Source organism: Natrix helvetica (assembly GCF_964273705.1).
Source record: "Natrix helvetica genome assembly, chromosome: 1".
NCBI lineage: Eukaryota > Metazoa > Chordata > Lepidosauria > Squamata > Natricidae > Natrix > Natrix helvetica.
The window spans coordinates 74,140,400-74,163,141 of NC_138548.1; the positions used below are offsets into that span (position 1 = coordinate 74,140,400).

At 43.5% G+C, this 22,742-nt stretch overlaps 1 protein-coding gene across 8 annotated transcripts in view; it reads left to right on the plus strand.

Moving 5' to 3' along the window:
- Positions 1-22,742, plus strand: part of DPF3 (double PHD fingers 3) — a 262,300-nt gene that overhangs the window by 136,695 nt on the left and 102,863 nt on the right. For all 8 annotated transcript variants that reach the window (XR_014174206.1, XR_014174207.1, XR_014174208.1 and 5 more), the window contains exon 3: positions 9,409-9,516. Coding sequence is in view for 5 of the 8 variants with exons in the window: in XM_081939667.1 (XP_081795793.1) it covers positions 9,409-9,516 (108 nt within the window). In the remaining 3 variants the exon portion in view is untranslated. The remainder of the gene's footprint in view (positions 1-9,408; positions 9,517-22,742) is intronic.

Here is a 22,742-nt window from a genome sequence, read left to right on the forward strand (position 1 = left end):
ATCCAATACTACATTCTCCTTAGAGTGAATCAAGGGATTCAGATAAACTTAGTTGGCAAAGAAGGAAAAACCAATGAAGGTTCTGTTGTAATTTTTGAGAGAAAAGACAGCAGCGTATCAATACCCCCAGAAGAATGGGTAGTGCATTTAGCTTCTGGTCTCACTGGCACAACCCTGAGAGCTTCCTCTAGTTTCTAGCCAGAAAGGGGACAGACTATGCGGATGTGGGAAAAGTTTAATTTTGGTATGATGTATAATTACTGGCAGAAGTTCATTTTTATGACCCCTGAGAGAGATTTAGAGAGTTGTGAGCCATGTTCTTGGACAAATCAAATGGCTTGGAAACAGTGAATTAGTAGTTGAAGAAGTAGTCCTTCAACTGTTTTTTGGAAGTTTCACCAACTCCAGTCAGGTTCGGAGATTCGGGATCACACCCTGAAATAGAGAAAAAAAAGCAGCAGAATGAGCAAAGGATTATTTAGCAGCCCACAATGAGAGTGAGAAAAGAATGACCTTCAAAGTCGAATGTTTGTAGCTGAGGTTTGAATGGGCAGTTCTTGGTGCTCTGTGAGCTTGGTTGTTAATAATAAATAATAATAATAATAATAATTTTGGATTTATTAGCCGCTCCCTTTCCAAGTAGGACTCGGGGCGGCGTACAATGGAGCATAAAACATAAAAGATATATAACAGCACATAAACATACATAAATACAAAACACACATACACGCATACACGGAGGAGGTAACAAATTTCATCATTTAGACAGTTAAAAATCAGCATTAAAATACCCCAAATTGTAAAAACCCAATATGCAATTAAGAATTAATATTTAAAGACAATTTAAAAAACAGTTAGGAGGAATAAGAGAAATTACGATTGAGCCAGGCCAGATAATTGAAAGAGGTGGGTCTTCAGCTGTACACGGAAGGAGCGGAGATCGGAAGTAATCCTGATGTCACGGGGGAGGTCATTCCACAGGGCTGGGCCCATCACAGAGAAGGCTCTGCTCCTGGGTGTCGCCCCCCGGCACTGTTTGGCGGACGGCACCCGGAGAAGTCCCTCTCTGTGTGAGCGAATTGGTCGTAGGGATGTGTGGGGCAGGATGCGATCCTGCATATAACTAGGCCCTGTGCCATGAAGCGCTTTAAAGATCATAATCAAAACCTTGAAACGCACTCGGTAGACCACAGGAAGCCAGTGCAGCTCGCGCAGGAGAGGTGTTACAGGGGAGTATCTAGTCCTCCCCATAATCACCCGCGCGGCCGCGTTCTGGACCAACTGTAGTCTCCGAGTGCATCTCAAGGGAAGCCCCATGTAGAGAGCATTGCAGTAGTCCAGGCGAGACGTCACTAGCGCATGGGTGACTGTGCGTAGGGCATCCCGGTCCAATAAGGGGCGCAATTGGCGCATCAGGCGAACCTGATGGAACGCCCCCCTAGCCACGGCTGTTACATGATCATCCATGGACAACCGGGCATCCAGGAGGACGCCCAAATTGCGCACCTGTTCCATGGGGGCTAGTTGGATGCCCCCGATGGCCAGAGATGGAAGCACCTGGTTGAACCGGGAGGCCGGAAGCCACAGCCACTCCGTCTTGGCAGGGTTGAGTTTTAGTCGGTTGCCATCCATCCAGACCCGTACGGCCTCCAGACACCGGGACATCATTTCGACGGCCTCATTGGGGTGGTTCGGGGTGGAAATGTATAGCTGAGTATCATCAGCATACAGATGATATCCCACCCCAAAACCACGGATGATCTCGCCCAGCGGTTTCATATATGTGTTGAACAGGAGAGGCGAGAGCACCGATCCCTGTGGCACTCCACATGTGAGTGGCCTCCGGGTCGAACTCTGCTCCCCTGCCAACACACGTTGCGTCCGATCAGAGAGGTAGGAGCCAAACCACCGTAAAACGGTGCCCCTGACTCCTAGCCCCTCTAGCCGGTGCAACAGGATACCATGGTCGATGGTATCGAACGCCGCCGAGAGATCTAATAGGACCAGGATAGAGGAACAACCCCTATCTCTGGCCCTCCAGAGATCATCAACCAATGCGACCAAGGCCGTCTCCGTTCTGTGCCCGGGTCGGAAGCCGGACTGGCGCGGGTCTAGATAATCATTTTCCTCCAGGTGACGTGGGAACTGCTCTACCACCACACTCTCTACAACCTTCGCTAAAAAAGGAAGGTTGGAGACAGGACGATAATTGACTAGGTCCGTTGGATCCAGGGAAGGCTTCTTGAGCAGGGGCCTCACCACCGCCTCTTTCAAGGCGGCCGGTAGAGACCCCTCACCCAGCGAGGCGTTCACCAGGCCAAGGAGCCAGTCGCGCGTAACCTCCCAGGATGCCAGTACAAGCCAGGAGGGACACGGGTCCAATAAACATGTGGTGGGTCGCAGACGTCCACGCAACCTGTCCAAATCCTCGATGGCAACCGAGTCAAACTCCTCCCAAAGCGGTCCCTCAAGACTCGCCACGGGCGTCTCTACTGAACCACTGAAAGGGGCCCATCCCATCCGGATTTGAGCGACTTTGTCCTGTAGATATTTCCCAAACTCCTCTGCTCTGCCCTGTAGTGGGGCTTCCCGTGGTCTCTCAAACAAGAGAGAGCGGGTCACCCGAAACAGGGCGGCAGGGCGGCTATCTGCAGACGCAATAAGAGCGGCACAATGTTGACGTTTGGCCACTCTTAATGCCACAAGGTACGTCTTCAAAAAGGCTCGTGCCTGTGCTCGGTCAAATTCGGAACGGGAGGATCTCCAACGACTCTCTAGGCGTCTCTTGTGGCGTTTCATCACCCTTAGCTCCTCGGTAAACCAAGGTGCCAGGGTGGTTCGTCGCCGCAGGAGAGGCCGCAAAGGCGCCACCCGGTCTAGGACCCCGGTAGTCGCACTATTCCATGCGTCTACCAGGTCCTCCACTCGGGGGCGGGTCAGGTCCACAGGAGGTGGCCCAAGTTCCGTCTGGAACCTATCCGGTTCCATCAGGCGCTTGGGGCGGAACCATCTAATACCTTCCAGTTCCGCCTCCTCGCGGCGGGGGGTAGCACCAGGGAAGTCCAGCCGGAGAAGTGAGTGATCCGACCATGACAGGGGAATAATGTCTAGATCCCCTATTCCCAGATCACTCGTCCACTGGCCAGAGACGAAAACAAGGTCCAGGGTGTGGCCTCCCTCGTGAGTAGGGCCCTGAATTAACTGGGTCAGGTCCATGGCTGTCATGGAAGCCATGAACTCCCGAACCCCCTCAGACGCTTCTCCCATCGACGGCAGATTAAAATCCCCCATCACTAAAAGTTTGGGGGTCTCAACCGCCACCGATGAGATCAGCTCAAGGAGTTCGGGTAGGGCCGCTGAAGTATAGCGAGGAGCCAGGTATACTATCAGCAGGCCCAACTGCCTCCCTGGGCCCCATCTCACGACGAGGGACTCACACCCGGATGTCTGCGGCACGGTGAACTCTCTCGGCTCTAAGTCTTCCCGGATAATCACTGCTACCCCACCGCCCCTTCCCTGGGCCCGAGGCTGGTGAAATGCTCGATAACCTGGCGGGCACATTTCCACAAGGGGTAGACCTCCCTCGTGGCCCAACCAGGTCTCAGTTATTCCGGCGAGGTCTGGCTCCCCCTCCAAAATTAGATCGTGGATGAGGGGGGCCTTATTAACAACGGACCTCGCGTTGCATAACAGCAGTCTCAGGCCTTGGGTCTGTAGATCCTGACCACCTAGTATGCAGGGGTTGGTACAGACGACCGGGAATGACCAAAAACCCCGGTCTCCCAACTGACTACGCACTCTTAAACTGTCCTCGCACCTGCCCCTCCCCACGACTGTTGGTATTAAGGAGTCCTGCACAGGAATGCTATCTTCCCTCTCCTCCCCCACTCCGCTCCCTCCTCTTTCGACCACACCTAGGTGCCTGGCTCTTCCATCCCTCCTAACCGGTTCCCCCCCCCCATCCCTACAACCCCTCCCCCCCCATCCTTATAACCCCTTACAACTTTTAAAAAACATTTAATTAAAAAACCCCTTAACGTGCGCTTCCTCCACCTCTCTGGGTTAATGAACCCGTCCTCAAGGTGGGCCCTTGAAAGGGCAGGAGGCCATAGCTGCGAGAGGGGGGAATCTCGTAGCTGTAGTAGGTCTAGCCTCGTATATAACATGATTAGACAGGGCCAAAGCTCGTCAAGTGGGAGCTGTCGGTATTAATATGCATTGGCAGCCTCAGATCCCACTAAGGGGATAGTCCTGGCAAAGGATAGACAGATGGAAAAAAGTCCACATCTTGGATGGAAATGATGGGCTGATGGAAATAAGATAGCCAGCTGGTGAATAGAGGGCTGCAGCTAAGGGGTAGTTCATAATGGGCGGTAGGGGCGGGTAGCCCATGATAAAGAGTAGTAAATGAGTAGTAAATGGGTGGGGGGGGCGGGTTGTAGTGAGCACGGCAGAGTACAGAGTCAAACCTTCTACATGGGCCTCAGGTGTTCCAACGCCTCCATTTCGTGGCCCGCCTCTGCCTTAGATAGTCCTCCGTCCATTTGGCCACCCACAGTCGTTGTTATTGTTATTGGTGTTATTATTGGGCCCGGGGGGGCCTGGGGGGGCTGCACCGACCTCCATACGGCCTCCCTGCAGCCCTCCTGCCAATCTCCTCCGGCGCCTCAGGCCTCGCTCTCCTTTCCTTCTTCCCTCCGGCGCCTCGGGCCCCCCTCGGGCCTCCCTCGGGCCTCGCTCTTCTTCTCTCTTGGGTCGCCACCATCCCTCCGAAATGCCTCCGAAATGCCTCCAACCAGACCACCGTCCTCCAGCCTCCTCCAGCCTCCTCCGCCCCCTCCACTCAGGCCTCCACCGCGTCGCCGCTCCGCCGCTCCGGCTCAAAAACGACCAGCCGCCATACCGCCAGCCGCCATGCCGCTCAGAAGCGCCAGCCGCCATGCCGCGCCGACCGGCACATCATCCTCCTCCTGCCCGGCTGCCCGACCGACCCGGCGGGCCAGCCTGGACCCGGGCAGGGGCCAGCATATTCGGCGCCAAGAATCCCGATCCTCAAGCTGGAAATGAGGGTCGGCAGCATCCCTGCCCGTCAAAGAGCCCTCCGCATTAAGCGGAGCTCAGAGGCAGCCCTCCATTCCCTCCGGAAGCTCCTCCTCTTTTTCATGCATGTTGATGTTATCTAGTTTGAGTAATGAAACTTCTGCAAGAAAACAACCAAGCTTAGAGAGGACCAAGGACCCCTCAGAATGACTTCTATACATGTCCTATAAATCAACAATAATAAATTTGATCAAATAAATAAATAAAAAACAAATAGATTAATATACCAACAGAATGAATTGTATGGTGACATAAAAAATGGGATGTGGAAATTTTCCTGAACAGGGTGAAGATAATTATGTTCTAGAGTGCCATGAAGTATGTGAGTTTTGAGTTCTACACATGGAAAGTTCTGGAAAAAATGCTTGGGATGATGAAAAGTAGCGGATGAGGAAAAAAAGGGAGTGTGAGAGAATAATTGATAGAAAAAATGATGAGCAAAAGGTATTGTAACCATGTATGTAGTGAAAAACATAGTTACAAAACTTACAAAGAATAAAATCAAAGAACATGGAATACTTAAGATTAAACGAGACAAGTAAAATGGTGAGTGATTTTCTGGAAAAATGGTCTTTGTAATGTCTTTTTTTGTTATCTCATCTCTTTTAGTTGGGTTTTTTTTGCTTACCAATTCTTACTCTTTTTCTTCACTTACATAAATTACTTACCTTCAAAGGGAATTTCATGATGGAGATATATCTATGTATATTTCTAGCAATATCATAGCTTTCTTACCCTGAACAAGATGTTCAGGGGGACTATTGCCAGATTTAACTAGTTCATTTGCAAAGTTTAAAATTAAAATAAAGTGATTCTCAGTTTTGATAGGAGCAGTTTTGCAGATCACTATTTGCTTGCTCTAGAAAGTGATGTTCAGCATAGATTTGCCTCCTTTCTGAAGAACCAACTCAGTCTACAGTTTCGGAGTTTTCCTAGGTCCACCTGGATTACTTGAAGCCCAAGATGTACATTCTCTTGAATATGGGACTGTTCTTGACTCAAGGTTATGGTTAGACATAAGAAAGATCAATTGCTGGGAAAACCTTATGCTGAAGTCAATGGAAATGGTTCATTGACTTCTGGACAGCCCCAAGATCAGTTAAAGCTCAATGCTCTATATTTATGTACCCTAATAAGACCCCTGATGGCATAGTGGTTAGAACGCAGTATTGCAGGCTAACTCTACCCACAGCCTGAAATTTGATCTTGACGGACTCAAGGTTGACTCAGCCTTTTATCCTTCTGAGGTTGATAAAATGAGAACCCAGATTGTTGGGGGCAATATGCTGACATAAACTGCCCAGAGAGTGCTGTAAAGCACTATGGGCTGGTATATGGTATAGGGTTTCCTGCCTAGGCAGGGGGTTGGACTAGAAGACCTCCAAGGTCCCTTCCAACTCTATTGTATTGTATTGTATTGTATTGTATTATATACTGTAAGTCTAAGAGCTATTGCTATTTATGGGTTCCTACAAGATTTGTGGTTTAGATGCTCAATGGAATATCTGCTTCCCATTTAGTACACTAAATGGTTATACTAAGATTTTTCCCTGAGTGCTATGAGAAATAAGGTGAGTAGTAAGTGCTAGAGATATCTTTTTTATTACAGCTTCCCTCATCTGTGGAACTATCTCCCTGGTGAGATATACAGTATTTTGTTTTCCATGAAAGAAGGCACACTGTCCCTTACACTTTAAAATGCTTTAATCGGTTAAACTAATCCTATTTTCAGCGCTGTTTTTAGTAGATGCTATTGTATGTAATTTCCACCAAGATAAGTGATCATTTTACCTGCTAGGCAAGGATATGTTATTTCTGTAAGCCAAATAGGTCAGCTTCTAAGTAAGGGAATTAAAGGACTTTATAAATTGGAATATAAAAATAGAAACATAGCACTGAAGCACTTTTGAGACTCCCTGCCTCTGGCCTCCATATTTTGGATATTTCAGAGCATTAGCGTGAGAATTAAAGAATTAGAATGAATAGTGTGTGAGTAGAGCTCATTATCAATTTTACTACTATTTATTTCTTGCACTAAAGAAGTGCTATGCAAAATGATTGTCCCCATGCAGTGTCAGTTATAGTGGTTTGTACTTTGATGTTCTGGTAAATAGAAATCCCTGCAAACAGGACTATTTGTTTGCAGGGAACAGTTCCCAATCTTTAAATCCTACTTGTTAGTCTACTTTTGCCTTCCAAATCCTTATTTGCAGATAACTTTTTTACTCTTGTGAATACAGTACAGAAGAAAATAGTGTTTTGCATCCTAAAGTCTGTGCCACAATTAACCGATTCATTGTCAACACCCTGCTAGACTCTTTGTCGCTTGTTCAGGGGTTATCAGGCAGAAAGATCAAAAAGTTCCAGATTGAATTTTTCTGGGTCACTTGTTCATCTCTTCTTTAATCTGAGTCACATTATACTGTGATTTTTCCAGAGATGCTGAGAAAATAAATAAATAAAAAAGAAGCTTATTTTCAGAAGAGCACAAAACCTGAGCTCTTTTTTAAGCTTCAGAATCCATGACTGAGCCACTGACCTCATCTCCTCATAACAGTGCAAGCAGTCTTTGGTACCCGAGGCCACATGCACTGCATGTTGATATTCGCTAAGTGAGAGAGATGGATTATGCTCTCAATCAGTGATGGGATTCAAAATGTTTTACTACCGGTTCTGTGGGTGTGACTTGGTGGAGGAGCATGGATTGGTAAGTGTGGAAGGAGAAGGATACGGCAAAATCCCCATTCCCTCCCAATCAGCTGAGACTCGGGAGACAGAGAATAGATGGAAGCGGGGCCAGAGGTGGTATTTACCGGTTCTCCGAACTACTCAAAATTTCCACTACCGGTTCTCCAGAACTGGTCAGAACCTGCTGAATACCACCTCTGCTCTCAATGCACAACATTATACTATATAGTATCATGTATAGGAATTTGTGCTGCAAGTAGGAATTTGTGCTCTCCCAGGGGGAGAGCCTTCTCTGTGGGAGCGCCTTCCCTCTGGAATGAGCTGCCCCCGGAGCTCCGCGTAATCCCTGACCTCCGGTCCTTCCGACGCGCCCTAAAATGTTGGCTTTTCCAGCAAGCCAGCCTGGCCTGTTAATGTTAATGTTAATTTATTTTAAATGTACTGTTCCTTTTTTTAAAAAAAAAAATCGGTTTGGTCTTTTTGGAATTGGGTTTAATCTTTTTTTTAACTTTTGTGATGTGTGTTTTTAATGTTGTACGCCGCCCTGAGTCCTTTTGGAGAAGGGCGGCATATAAATCCAAATAAACCTAAAACCTAAACCTAAGTGCACTATTGGTTTAATGTGACCGTTATACCTTGTACATATCCTGTGCGTATAGTATGCGGCTATGACCCCTAACTGAGGCAGCATTGTTCTAAACAAAGTCATTTTTGAATTTTGATTGTGGAATTCTCTGTGAGTCATTTTGAAACTAATAGGAGGACAATGAAATTAGATAGGGCACCCCATTCTGAATGCAAGAAAGACAGATACGGGAAGTCTTCTTCATCAGTTATATGTGGTCTGAAGAACTAATTTCTTTTTCTATATCTGAAGAAGCCGTGTACCACTGAGGGAAATTGGGGCCTATATACACTAGATCAGTGTTTTTCAACCTTGGCAACTTGAAGATGTCTGGACTTCAACTCCCAGAATTCCCCAGCCAGCATTCGCTGGCTGGGGAATTCTGGGAGTTGAAGTCCAGACATCTTCAAGTTGCCAAGGTTGAAAAACACTGCACTAGATTATATGCTCAAAGCTCCTCCCCCTTGTTAAATAAACTGACCTAAATGTTAATTGAAAAACATGATATAAAGATATATATACAGGTAGTCGAATTACAACAGTTTGTTTAGTGACTGTTTGAAGTTCCAATGGCACTGAAAGAAGTGACTTATGACTGTTTTTCACACTTACCACCGTTGCAGCATCCACATGGTCACATGATTGAAATTCAGGTGCTTGCCAACTGGTTCATACTTATGACGGTTGCAGTGTCCCAGGATCCCCTTCTGACAAGCAAAGTCAATGGGGAAGCCTGATTCAGTTAACGACCGTGTAACTAACTTAACAACTGCAGTGATTCACTTAACATTTGTGGCAGCAAAATGGGGCAAATCTCAACAAATGTCTCACTGTAGCAACAAAAAGTTTGGGTTTACTTGGGGTTGTAGGTCAAGGACTACCTCCATTTTTGTTCTCTTTTCAAAAGGATTCTGTCTGTCTGTCTGTCTGTCTGTCTATTTATCTATCATCTATTCTTTGTGACTCTCTTGTTTTTGTTTCTTTTTGACCCTCAGGACTAGCTCCTGGACAGCTCTATACATACCCTGCTCGGTGCTGGCGCAAGAAGAGACGTTTGCATCCCCCCGAAGACTCCAGGCTGAAGTTGCTGGAGATTAAACCCGGTAAGTGCTCTCCCTATTCATTTCTTTTCCTTCCCCATGCTTGCCTTTGCCCACTGGTGAGTCTTATCTCTTCATCCTTGAATTGGAAGAAATCTATATTAGCATGGAATGGGCTGCCCTCCTTACTGATCTCTTCTGTTGCCTCTCTGACGTCACATGAATTTCCTCCAGGGTTAGAAGGTGACGGTATCCTTGGACCAGGTGGAATAAGGAGGAAAATAGCAATTTAATGTTGCTTCAGCGAAGCATGATTTCATTCATGGCAAGACAGGGGGGGAAAAAAACCTGTTGCTGGGAGTCTTCCTTTTCCTTTGAAAAATGCAAGAGAAAAAAGGCCTTATGTGTCTTTAAGTTACTGTTGGAGTGGACTAGAGCACTAGCTATTGCCACTGAAGAAAAATCTACAATGCAAACTTTGTGTATTTTCTGCTTTTCTTCCAACTTTATCTGTCTTTTGTCGCACTGACAATGTGCAATAGAATTTAAAAAGTCCATTCCAAATTCAGGTACAGATGTGGGGACTCTCCTTCTCCTTCTCCCTCTCCTTCTGATCAGGAGGAGGAACATGCAAGAAAACCATGTGGTTATTATCAGGAAGTGAGTCATGGCAACTGGACTTATTTTCTTGTTGGTTTGAGATGTTTTATTGCCCATCCAAGCAGCTTCTTCAGTCTGAACAAGTTGGTTAGGGGAATCTGAACAGGCAGAGAGTCACTGGAATGTACCAACTCTTAATGTTTTCTTTAGGGGTATTCCTACACCAACGTCAAGGTTTCTTCTGCAAAGCCTGTGGCTTTCTTGCTGGTTTGAGATGTTGAGAAGCTGTTTGGATGGGCAGCGAAATATCTCAAACTGACAAGAAAATCAGTTGCCATGACTCAACTTCCTGACAATTTTCCCTGGATGACTGAGAATCTTCATCAACTATTCAATCATTATTTTTCTCCAAGAGGCAACTTCTAGCCTTTTTCCCCTCTGTTACTTCAAAAGCCTTTTGCTAGAAGGCAATTTGGCAATCCAATCTCTCCAATAGCTCTAACTTTGGATCAGGGGTGAAATTCTGACAGGTTCTGGAGAACCGGTAGTGGAAATTTTGAAACCTGGCAAATATCACCTCTGGCTGGCCCCAGAGTTGGGGAGGAATGGGTTTTTTGCAGTATCCTTCCCCTGCCTCACCAAGCCATGCCCACAGAACCAGTAGCAAAAATGTTTGCATTTCACCACTGCCTTGGATGCAAGTTGCTAGAGTGACTGAAGCAGAGGTTTCATATTCTGCATGTGTCCCATGAATGGGGTTTTGCTTATTTGTGTGGCCTAGTTTCTTGCATGCCACAGACCGGTGCTGGTCCACGGGGTTTGGGGCCCCCTGACATAAAGGATCTGAGAGGAGCCAAAAGAACTGAGATCAGTTCTGGTTTGTTTTTGCTAATTTGAGGAATTGGTATGAAGTGGAACCTGTGAAGCTGTCAAACCATCTTTCCCTTTGAAGGACTCAGAATTAGAATGCTATGTTAAATGAAGCCAGAAGACACTATCTGCGATGAAGGAGCCCAGATGTTCTGTGGATCTTTATTGTGGCTTACAGAAAGATAACTTGTTTTGTGTAATTTCATTTGGCTACGATAGAAATTGATTGGTTTAGCTCCCAAAGGTGAGTTCCAGCAGCTAGAGGGAATCTATCTCCACAGGGAGGTCTTGTATTCTACACTATATGAAGTCCTTCACTGAGATACGCTAAGATGTAAATCAAAATTAGCAAAACATTACATCTCTACTATCTGTGCTATTTAGATGAAAAGCATGACTATTTCTAGTATCATAGAACTAGTAAGGTGAGAAATGATGATGATTTCCTGATTTTAACTAAATTGCATGTCTAATAATTCATATTTATTTTATTTTCTAATTGCTGCGTTCATCGATTCCTGATTTATAATGTGGAAATTTGAGGGCCTAAATCTGAACTGCTAAAGGAGAACCAGAACTAGGGAGAACTAAAGATCATGTACTCCTCCATAAGCAGTGTATAAGTGAAAATGAGGAGCTGCTTATCTATTTTTCTCTATGTTTATGAGGCCTTCATATACACTATATTGCAAAAGTATTCACTCACCTGCCTTTACTCGCATATGAACTTACTGTAAGTGACATCCCATTCCTAATCCATAGGGTTCAATATGACGTCGGTCCACCCTTTGCAGCTATAACAGCTTCAACTCTTCTGGGAAGGCTGTCCACAAGGTTTAGGAGTGTGTTTATGGGAATTTTTGACCATTCTTCCAGAAGCGCATTTGTGAGGTCACACACTGATGTTGGACGAGTTTACGTGGCCTACCACTTCGTGGCTGAGTTGCTGTTGTTCCCAAACACTTCCACATTCTTATAATACAGCTAACAGTTGACTGTGGAATATTTAGGAGCGAGGAAATTTTACGACTGGATTTGTTGCACAGGTGGCATCCTATCATAGTTCTACACTGGAATTTACTGAGCTCATGGACCCATTCTTTCACAAATGTTTGTAAAAACATCCTGCATGCCTAGGTACTTGATTTTATACACCTGTGGCCATGGAAGTGATTGGAACACCTGATTCTGGTTATTTGGATGGGTGAGCGAATACTTTTGACAATATAGTGTATCATTGCTGGAATTTGAACTGCTTGTGATTTGGCTCATCCTTGAAAGATAGCAGGTGGCCTTCAGAAGAGAGAGAGAGAGAGAGAGAGAGAGAGAGAGAGAGAGAGAGAGAGAGCCTAATTCGAAGAACCAACATATTTTTGTGTGGTTTCTAACTGCTTAACCGAAACATTTTTCTACCATGTTATTGCGCTCAGCTACTTTCAAACCACAGCTAGTACTTGAAACCACAACACCATATGATGGGGACAGGGTAGACAACGGACTTTTCTCTGTTCTTTCAATTGCTAGTTAGGTTAGCATGTGAGGATTACTTCCGTGGTGTGCCTCCACACCGTTCTTTGTTTGCATTCCGAGGCTTAGCTCAGCTTCTGTTATCACATCTGTTTTAGTGAGCAAAAGGTCTTTTTGGACGGCTTGTTGACTTAGGAGGAGTCTTTGAAAGCAAAAATAAAAAAGGCTGCTAAGTTTTTTGTTATCATTGAGACAACTTGTAAAACACGACTACTCCAAGTTAACAACCTTGTCCATTTTATCAAGCATTTGTAGGTATGTGTACATTACTGGGTGTAAAAGGTCCCGTGGGATTTCAACTGGCCTTGTAAGGATTTAGAGAAAATACTAGCATACAAGAGAGTTCTTGCTTCTGCTTATATTCCTTTACTTCTGTTAGATATTATTTGTAAGTTTATGACAGTCCATCCAATCTTCAGATACATTTTCGTATGAATGCAATGAAGAGATCTCTTTGGACTTTTATATTTTTATCTATCTTCCAAAGAGCCAACCAAAAAGAAATAGACTGATGTAAGATTCTCACCTTGAAGGAACGGAATAGAAATTGAGTAGCTGGCCTTTGGTTCATGGCAGCAATTACATAGCAGGCATTCCATTTTAGTCCATGTGTAGCGCAAATCTTAGATAGAGATGAAGGCATATGCAGGAACAGCATAAATGCCTTTTACTAGCTCAAACAGAATAACTCCACATTATCCTAGAAACTGTTGTGTGGATAATGGATGTCCCATTATTTCTTTTGATTTAGATTTTTCTTTCTTGGTTTTCTTTTTCAAATGCAATTGTCTTCATTAATAACAGCTTAGCCACTTCAATCCAATAGGGTTAGAGCGCTCTGGGTCATCCCAATTAGACAATTTTATCTATTGAGGCCTCTCTGGAACAAGGCTTTCCCTAAGATCTGCGGGGACCCTACCCTACTTATTGGTCTTTCAAAGGGCCTTGAAAACCTGGCTCTTTGCTAAGGCCTTTCTTTGCCTAGGATTGATCGGTATTGCTGCTCAGTTTGCCATCTTTGCTTCTTGTTCTTTTGCTTTATTGCTTCATTGCTTAATCATTTTTCATATTATTGCAATACTGCTTAGAGTCATTAGGAGTCATTGGTTGGTATACACCCGGAATAAGGGAGAAAAAAATAGAATAAAATGGTTAGCAAGTCTCACAAAGAAAAATGTCAGGAATGAGGAGTTTAAACCAGTTCAAGTGTAATAGTAAAGAGTTCTTGTTAGGATTTTCTTTCTTTTGCTTTTCTTAGATGAAGAAAAATCAAAACAGTGTATACTGAGCCCCCATTTCTGAAAATGTAGAATTTGGTTCTTCTACAGATTTTATACCTGTCCTGGATTTGAGCAGGATTACCCACTAACCTTCTCGATAAAATAGTTTTGATGGATGATTTCCCCAATTTTTCCATAGAAAGGTGAACTTAATTCTCCAGAATTTTTTAAAGGGTGGTGGCTACAACTTTTGGAATATCCTCATAGAAAAAGGCTATTTATGGTGTCCTTCCATAGGACGTACCCTAACTGAAGTATGAAAACTCAGGGAGGCTGAAGTACTGACTGTTGGAAAGAGGAAATACCTTAACCAAAACTTCATAATCAGATGTTAAAACACCAAAGAGAATTTCACCAAAACTCTCTTTTCTTTTGAATGAAATGAACACTGGGAAGCAAAAAAAAAAAGTTTTGTTAACAATTTATAACATCTAAAATTTGGGACCTCATTATCTGAGGCCTCAATGCCTTCCAGTTTTTCGGGTAAAGCTACCAAATGTAGCTTTTTTAATTTTAAAATTTTAATTTAAACATAATCTAAACTTGTCTGCACCTTTGCTCATATTTAAAAAAATGAAGCAGTTTCCCATGACTTACTTTTTCCACCTAGAAACCTAGACATTTTGCTCTGGACTCAGTGGGATATGAAAGTAAAACTAATGGCAATTGACAAGTTAAAAAGCCCCATAACTGTCTGTTATTGACTTTTTCAGTTTCTATTATTTCAAATGTCTATTTTTTTTAAAAAAAAAAAAACCTCATGCGTTACAGTGTTCAGAGGTTTATTTTAGAGTTTTCTAAGGAAGGTACAATTTTCTTTTCTTTTAACAAATAGCAACATAAAATCTCTCTCTCTTTTGTCAATATGTAATTCATAAAGGCTTTATTTCTTTGAATCAATATAGGAAAACTACTATCTGAGGACCAGCAGAGGGAGTAATATTACAGGGCTACTTGTATAAGGGGTTTGATTCTGCTTCCATTACAAATGCTACATATTTAAATCAAATGATTCATGGAATAAACATAATATTGTAAACTTAACTTTTTACTCTCTGAGGAAAAAAAATGCAGTCCCAGTTTTGAAAGCTTTGATTAGGGTCTGACTACCAGCTGAATACACCTACATGAAAAAAATGAATTTGCCTATTCTGCTCCATCGTTAGCAGCATTTAAGTACTTGCAAGTTCTGAATTTTCATCTACTAGTATGGTGTGTAGCCATGTTGGTCACATGATCACAGAAAATCTCTTTGGCAACATTGGCTCTTTTGGCCTAGAAACAGAGATTAATGCCGTGACCACGTCCGGACAGGGAAATATTTACCTTTTAACATGTTTTTATGACTCCAGTGCAGCTTTTTATATCAGAAAGGTGGTACATGGGGATATAGTATATATCCCAATGTTACTCTCAAGCTGCATTTTTGTTCTAGGGTTTTCTAAATAAACATGCATGGGGTTGGGACTTTTGGAGAGTTTTTCAGCTAATCTTCAAGTACATGTCTATAGGCCAATGTATCACCTTCCCTGAGTCTTTCTACTCCCTGGTTGGCCAGGGAGCACCTGGGGCTCAGGACACCAGACAGCACACCAGGATCTGGAGAGCTGGTAGAGTTGTTTAGAAGAGACTGAGGTTAATGTCAGGAAGTGGTGGGTTATGACCGGGCGTACCAGTGCCTGCTGGGAGCACCGGGTATCGTTCCGGTACAGTGCTCTGGAGGGCCCACCTGCACTCCTTACCGGTATTTGAGCTCTTTGGGGGTTCCGCCCACGCACACGAAGCGTACGGCGCCTGTACGATGCTCCGACGAGCAGCTGGAGCATCACAGAGGCGTTGCAGAGCATCATAGGCGGTAAGTACGCATGTGCGCTCTGCTCGCTTTCATGTGGTGGATGCCAGGCCCTATTGCACCATACCGGTTGCAACAGGATCCAGAACCCACCGCTGATGTCAGAGTTCCAAATAGCATCTTCAATGAAATAAGAATTTGAGGCAAGAGATTTCTCAAAACACCAATTTATTAGAAGAGCCATGTTGGCACATCAGGGAAAATCCAAATCTGAAAGCTTCCAGGTTTTCCCCACTCAATTGAAAGTTCAAGACCCTGCGCCAGCACCCACAAGTCCATCACATGGTCCAATCAGTCACTGCCATGAAGATTCCTTCCATTCATGTCAGTCAAGGTGCTGGGGCAAGAGGACCTTGATTCTCTGAGAAAGAATGTTATTTTGACTGCATATCTTCCAAGCTCCATACCATGCCCCCTCCCAGTTTCCCCTAGGAGACATTGCTTGAAACGTGGCAGGCTTGAGGCCCTATACCAGTGATGGCGAACCTATGGCACGCGTGCCACAGGTGGCACGCGGAGCCATTTGTCAGGGCACGCGAGGTGACTTCCGGTTTCCTCGGAGGGTCGTTTTAAGTGTTTCGAAGGCTTTAGGGAAGTCTCCGGAAGGTCCCTGAAGCCTCCGGAGTGCCTCCAGGAGGGCGTGGGAGGCTCTTTTCACCCTCCCCACGCTCCTATAAAGCCTCTGGAGCCTGGGGAGGGCGAAAAAAGCATGTAAAAATGGGGGGTCGCGCCTGTTGTGCGCGCATGCGCAGTGGGGGGTCGTGCATTGCATTATGGGTGTGGCACGCCCTCACACGACCCCCCTGCGCTCCCCCCACTTGTGGCACGCGAGCCAAAAAAGGTTCGCCATCGCTGCCCTATACCATGATGGTTTCCAAGTCTGACACAATGATTTACAAGTGATGTGACTTTCCCACTCTGAAAACCTGTCTACTTTAACCTTGGACTCACATGATAAGGGGCATCCTACACAGCATGCAATCTGGGATGCTGAATTTTCTAGCTGTCAGGCTGATCAGGGATTGAATTGTTGCCTTATGTGATGTCATGGCAAAATTACACAAGCAATGCACCAAACATGGAGTTTATTTATGAAAGGAAGCTGTCTTTTTAAGCTAGACTCAGCAAAGCAGACTAATACTGAAGAACAAAACTAATCAGAGATGAGGAAATGAAATGAAGCGGAAGATAGAAAAGTAATCAGCCAGTTGAAGAACAATATAGTAGCATGAAACCAAAAGCAGCAGAGTTCTTACTCATATGGAAGCTACTCTGCAAATCATTTTATGTGTGAAAGTTTTCTCTGGCAAACCTCCATGCAATATGCATAGGCATTCTTTTAGAGAAACACAGTGATAAAGTTGGTGAAGGAATGCAGGAACCATTAGCAGAGCTATTAAGATATAATAAAACTGAGCACAATTGACAACATGGCTCTAGAAAAAGAGAGAGCAAGAGAATAGCCCCATGCTTTGATCCTGTATGCCACAGGGAAACTGGCAGATTTACAAAAGTCTTGCTTGCCCTCTAGAACTGTTTGCTGATATGTACTGGTGCAATTCACCGGGTCATTTGGTAAGCCCTTGTTTCATAAGCATAGGGTTTATGAACATATAATTTAAACATATGGATTTTAAATATAGAATCATGCAAGCATAGAATCAATGGAATAGCTTGTCTCCCGGATTTGTGGGTGCTCTATCGTTGGAGGTTTTCAAGAAAAGATTAGACAACCCTTTGTCTGAGATGATACAAAGACTCCAGCCTTGGGCAAGGGGTTGGACTAGAAGACCTCCAAGGTCCCTTCCAGCCCTATGATTCTATGATATTGTAACTAGTTAAAGCTGCCCAGTTATTTTGTCTTGAACTCTAGAGTTTATTTATTTAGTTAAGAAAATTTATATGACTACCCAACTCATGCTCAGAGACTCCAAGCAGTTTTCAAGGATAAAAATCCCAAACAAAATCAATTAAAAGCAATAAACCCCCATGCCCCAGGTCAGTGAGCCATTTATGGGCTCCTTTTTGTTCTAAAGTCCTCAGGCCTATTGGCAAAACCAGTGTCAACATTGAACTGAACCTGCCTACAGCCATCTTTCTGTCCCTCAGTTGACACACAGAGGGGGAAGGGGGAGGAAGGAGGTTGGAATGCATTGCTAGGCACAACAAAGAGCTTTCTAGTAAGAATCAAGGTCACCTCTACTGGCAACCGATAAGGCTGGGGAAGGAGCCCGCCAAAGAACCCAATTGGCCAATGTGATCTGTGACACTTGGGGATGGGGTTATTTCCTAGTTTAATTATACTGAAACCACAGGAAAGATTTAGAATTGGTTTTCCATTGAAGCTATGGTGATATGATCTACCCAATAAACAGAACCTTTGAGAAGGAGCCAAGTCTCAGAGTTCTGATTCATTAGTCGGAGCCTTGACAACCAGGTCTTCAAGGCCTTGCAAAAGAGTGTCAAAATAGGGCTCAATGGTATCTCTGTGGGGATGAAGTTCCACTGGGAGGGAGCCACCACAGAGAAGGCCCTTCTTCTTGATCCCACTAGACCAGGGGTGTCCAAACTTGGGAACTTTAAGACTTGTGGACTTCAACTCCCAGAATTCCCCAGCCAGCCATGCTGGCTGGGGAATTCTGGGAGTTGAAGTCCACAAGTCTTAAAATTCCCAAGTTTGGACACCCCTGCACTAGATGGACCTCCTTGGGAGAGGGGTTATTAAAGTTATTAACAGAGTAGGTCCAGGTACCCAGTACTGTTTTCTAATTGGATGTCTGACATCAGAATGGATAGGGATATTGGAAGCAAACAAACAATAGAGATACCATTGAGCCCAATCCCCATAGAGATTGGCTTTTCCTTATCTCTGCTTTCTACAAAGCTGTAAAAAGTATTTCTCTCAAAGACAACAATTGAAGGAAAGGACCACCCAGCTAATAAAATTTAATTAGAAAGTCAGGATACTCTCTGTTTCAAACAATCCATTTTGCAGTTAATTCTGGTATGCTCTTAAACCCAAATCCCATTCAAGTAAATAATATATTCATTTGTAATTATTGACTGGTATTTGCTTATCGGATCACCGAGACTCCTTATCTTATTGATCATTCTGATCCCCCTTTCGCTTTTCATTTATGTATTGCCCCTTTCTTCTTTGTTACCAGATGAATAAAATATTCTTACTGGTTGTTATTGTTGATGAGATTCTACACCTTATGTTTAAGGTTTTTTTTCCTGTTTAACGGTATATTTGTTTTCAAATTCTTATGCTGTGAGCTGCCTAGCATCAATCTGGAGTTGGGCACCTAAATTGAAGCAAACAAACCAACTCTTTTTTATTAATCCATTTTCAAGCAGAAAATAAAAATGAATGACAGAAGAAAAAAAAGGTTTGGAAACTGAATTATATAATATGAATAACATATTAGGTATTTTAGAAGATGCTAAGACACTAGGGCTGTATTGAATTATTAAAATGTTTTATCTGGATGTATTTCCATTGTTGCATTGATGATATAAAGAAAATTATATTTTTAATTGCCGAAAAGATTTAAAGTAATAATTGAACATTATTGATCTAATGTAATGATACATTTTTGTACCCATCCTTTCCAGTACAAAGTTTTACTATGTGATGTTCCCCAGTTGTGTGAACTGAGGAATCCAAATTCTTTCACTGAAAAAAATGTTAAAATATATTATTTCCATTTAATAATAAATGTTGAAAGAAGAAATCAGTTGCCCACTACTGAGATGGCCAAGCTTTTTGTTCATGCCCTGGTTGTGTCATACTTGGATTATTAGAACAGCTTTATGTCTGAGTTACCTGAGAACTTGCTCCGCCCTTTGACTGATGTCTGGTATACTGTTCCTTCTTTTGCTGCTATCTCTTGAGCTTATCCAGGTGTTACATGGATTGGGAATAATAAGAGACACACCAGTACAAATTGAGAGTATTGATACATGAAGATTTGCATATGAACACCCAGTTATTGGAAGGAGCTACTGATGCTCATGGATCCGTACTGTTGACCTGATTATTACCCAAGGATCATTTAGTTTCCCTATGCCAGTGGTGGTGAACCTTTTTTGCCTTGGGTGCCAAAAGCACCTGCCTACCCCCGTGATGTGCCCCCTGTGCATGCACACGTGACCTGTCCTGCACATGCACGCACAGCTTTCTTGGAGCCGGGGGAGGGCGAAAACGGCTGCCCCCACCCCCTCGGAGGCTCTCCGGTGGCCAGAAAAAGCCCATTTCCCATCTTCCAGTGGGCCCAGTTGGTCCGTTTTTCAACCTCCCCAGGCTTCAGAGGCTTTATAAGAGCCTGGGGAGGGTGAAAAATGGCCCAACACACAAACTGGAGGTTTGGGAACGGACATCCGGGTTGCCCGTTGGGCCTTTTTTCTCCCTCCGGAGGCTTCAGGAGGCTTCAGCTGACCAGCATGCACATGCGTGTTGGAGCTGACAGGGCAACGCCTTGGTGCCCTCAGAACTGGCTCCGCATGCCACTTGTGGCACCTGTGCCATAGATTTACCATCACAGCCCTATGCATTAGAAGAGTCACATCATTGCTATGAGCCTTTTCTCATCAGGCTCCAGTTTCTTCACCAGGAATTAGGCTTCCACCAGGATTACACTTGGAATCAGATTGCTTAAAGTTTGAAAAAGTACATTTCTTTTTCATCGGCCTCTGTGAAGTTGCTTTAAAATCAATACATAAATAAATACCTGTCACTTTCAAATGTCCAGAGGTCAATAATATTACATGTCATGGAACTTTTAGTTTAGAAACTTCTTATGTTATGATGTTATGCCTGAGTGAAATATATTACTGCATCATTTTTTTTTCTATACTGGATTTGCAATTAGTTATAAATGCATCACACATGAAATTACCAGCACAGATAAAAATTGCTGCTAGAATAATGACATTGGATTTATTATTTCATTTGAATGGTTATTGTCTTTCTTTTTTCCCTTTTTCTTTTCTGTCAAATCAACTTTCCCCCCCTACCTTGTTAGGACTTGTTAGATATTGTCTTAAAGGGGAGCTTATTATCAAAATATTTATCAAGTACAAGATTGCATGTTTGTATAGCTTACCTCCTTTGTTCAATTCTCTCCCCACTTCACGGAATTTCTTAAGTTCTGCATTTCTGATCATTGCCCAGGAAAACCCAACAATTTGAATAGTTGAAGTATTTGTCTGTGAATCACACATTCCATTTAATACCTGTTTAAAGCAGGTCGCAGACTGGCAATGGTCTGTGGCATGGCAGAAACCTGGCTGTACAAATAAACAAAGCCCCATCTGCGTATGTGTGGGATGCAAGCAGGGCATGAGACTATTTATTATTTATTTATTTATTTTACCGTGCTTCTAGACCGCCCCCTCTCCCAAAAGGGACTCGGGGCGGTGTACAGTCCATGCAAAATATATCAAAATACAATAAAAAAGTTGAATATGTACAGTTGGAATGGAGGAGGTTAAAATGGAATTAAAAGAACTGTACAGAGCCAGTATATAAATATAAATTTAAATTTTAAACCCCTAAAACACACACAATAAATTAAAAACAATACCCCTAAAATAACCAGTTAATAGTACATTTGCCAGGAGGAACAGTTGTAATTATGCCAGGCCTGCTAATCGGAACAGGTGACTAAACCCCTTCTGGGTCCGTGGACAAACTTCTCTCCACGGAAACAGTCCCTGGTTCCCGAAAGGTTGGAGGCCACTGGTTTAAGCACTAAATCCAGTGATGGTATTCAGCCGGTTCTCTCCAGTTCAGGTGAATCGGTAGCGGTGGCTGCAGGAGGCTCTGCCTACCTGCCCTGACGTAATGCGCATGCGCTCACATTTGCAAATCAGTAGGGAAGGTAAGTGAATCCCATCACTGACTAAATCTATACAGCTGAAATGGTGATCAGTGTGATAGAAAGCGGAATAAAGTTTCATATACTTTACATGTTACAGGAATCTGGAATAACACTTCATTAAAGTGTCATATTTTTTCTGTTCAATTTCACTGCAGGCTTGTGGATAGAACTGTTCAGGGGGTTGAAGTAACCTAATGTTTAAATAATGTCCCCTCCCCTCTTATTCCAATGCACAGCATGAAGGAATAAGTAATAAATGGTATTAAAGTCTTGTTTGGAATGTTCTAAGCCAGTTTTTATGGTACAGAGAAAGACTGTAGATTTTCCATTGTCCTCATTTGTTGTAGTGGGTATTTTCAATCTCTTGTCTTTATTCTTCTCCTGGGTAACTTTTTATAGTGTAATAATCATTTTACTTTTGATGGATAGTAAATAATTTTCTACTGGTTTCTAATTAACTTTAATACCTCCTTGCAATTTGGACTTGATATCCTAATAAAATTTTAGCATTTTATGCTAAAATAATAGGCCTGCCAAACACTGTGTCTGATGAATTCAATTATTAGATGTGTTTGTGCCAATATTATAGATTCAGATAAAGTGGGACAGGTGATGCCACATTCACTAAAGCAGGATGCAGCTACATAGTATGACTTGTTGGAACAGATATCCTTTCTTCTAGGTAACATGACATGTTAATATCAGAAAATAGTTATTTATTAAGCTGTGCTCCAAGTGGATGGGAGTAAGACAGTTTAGGAGACTGCACGCAAACATTTAGACAATTATGTGACAGCCAAGGTGTAGGTATTTCTGTGTCTGTTTCTATCTAGCTGACATGTAGTAGTCTTCAGTTAGATTTAATTCCTCCTGTAAAAAAAGATAATTTCTTACATAGTTAAAGGTAAAGGTTCCCCTTGCATATATGTGCTAGTTGTTCCTGACTCTAGGGGGCAGTGCTCATCTTCAAAGCCGAAGAGCCAGCGCTGTTCAAAGACTTCTCCATGGTCATGTGGCCGGCATGACTAAATGCCAATGGCGCACGGAACACTGTTACCTTCCCACCAGAAGGTGGTTCCTATTTTTCTACTTGCATTTTTATATGCTTTTGAACTGCTAGGTTGGCAGAAGCTGGGAGAAGTAAGGGGAGCCGACTCTGTTACGCAGTGCTAGGGATTCGAACTGCCAAACTGCCGACCTTTCTGATCAACAAGCTCAGCTTCTTAGTCACTGAGCCTCCACGTCCCTGTTTCTTATATATAGGCCCACTACTAG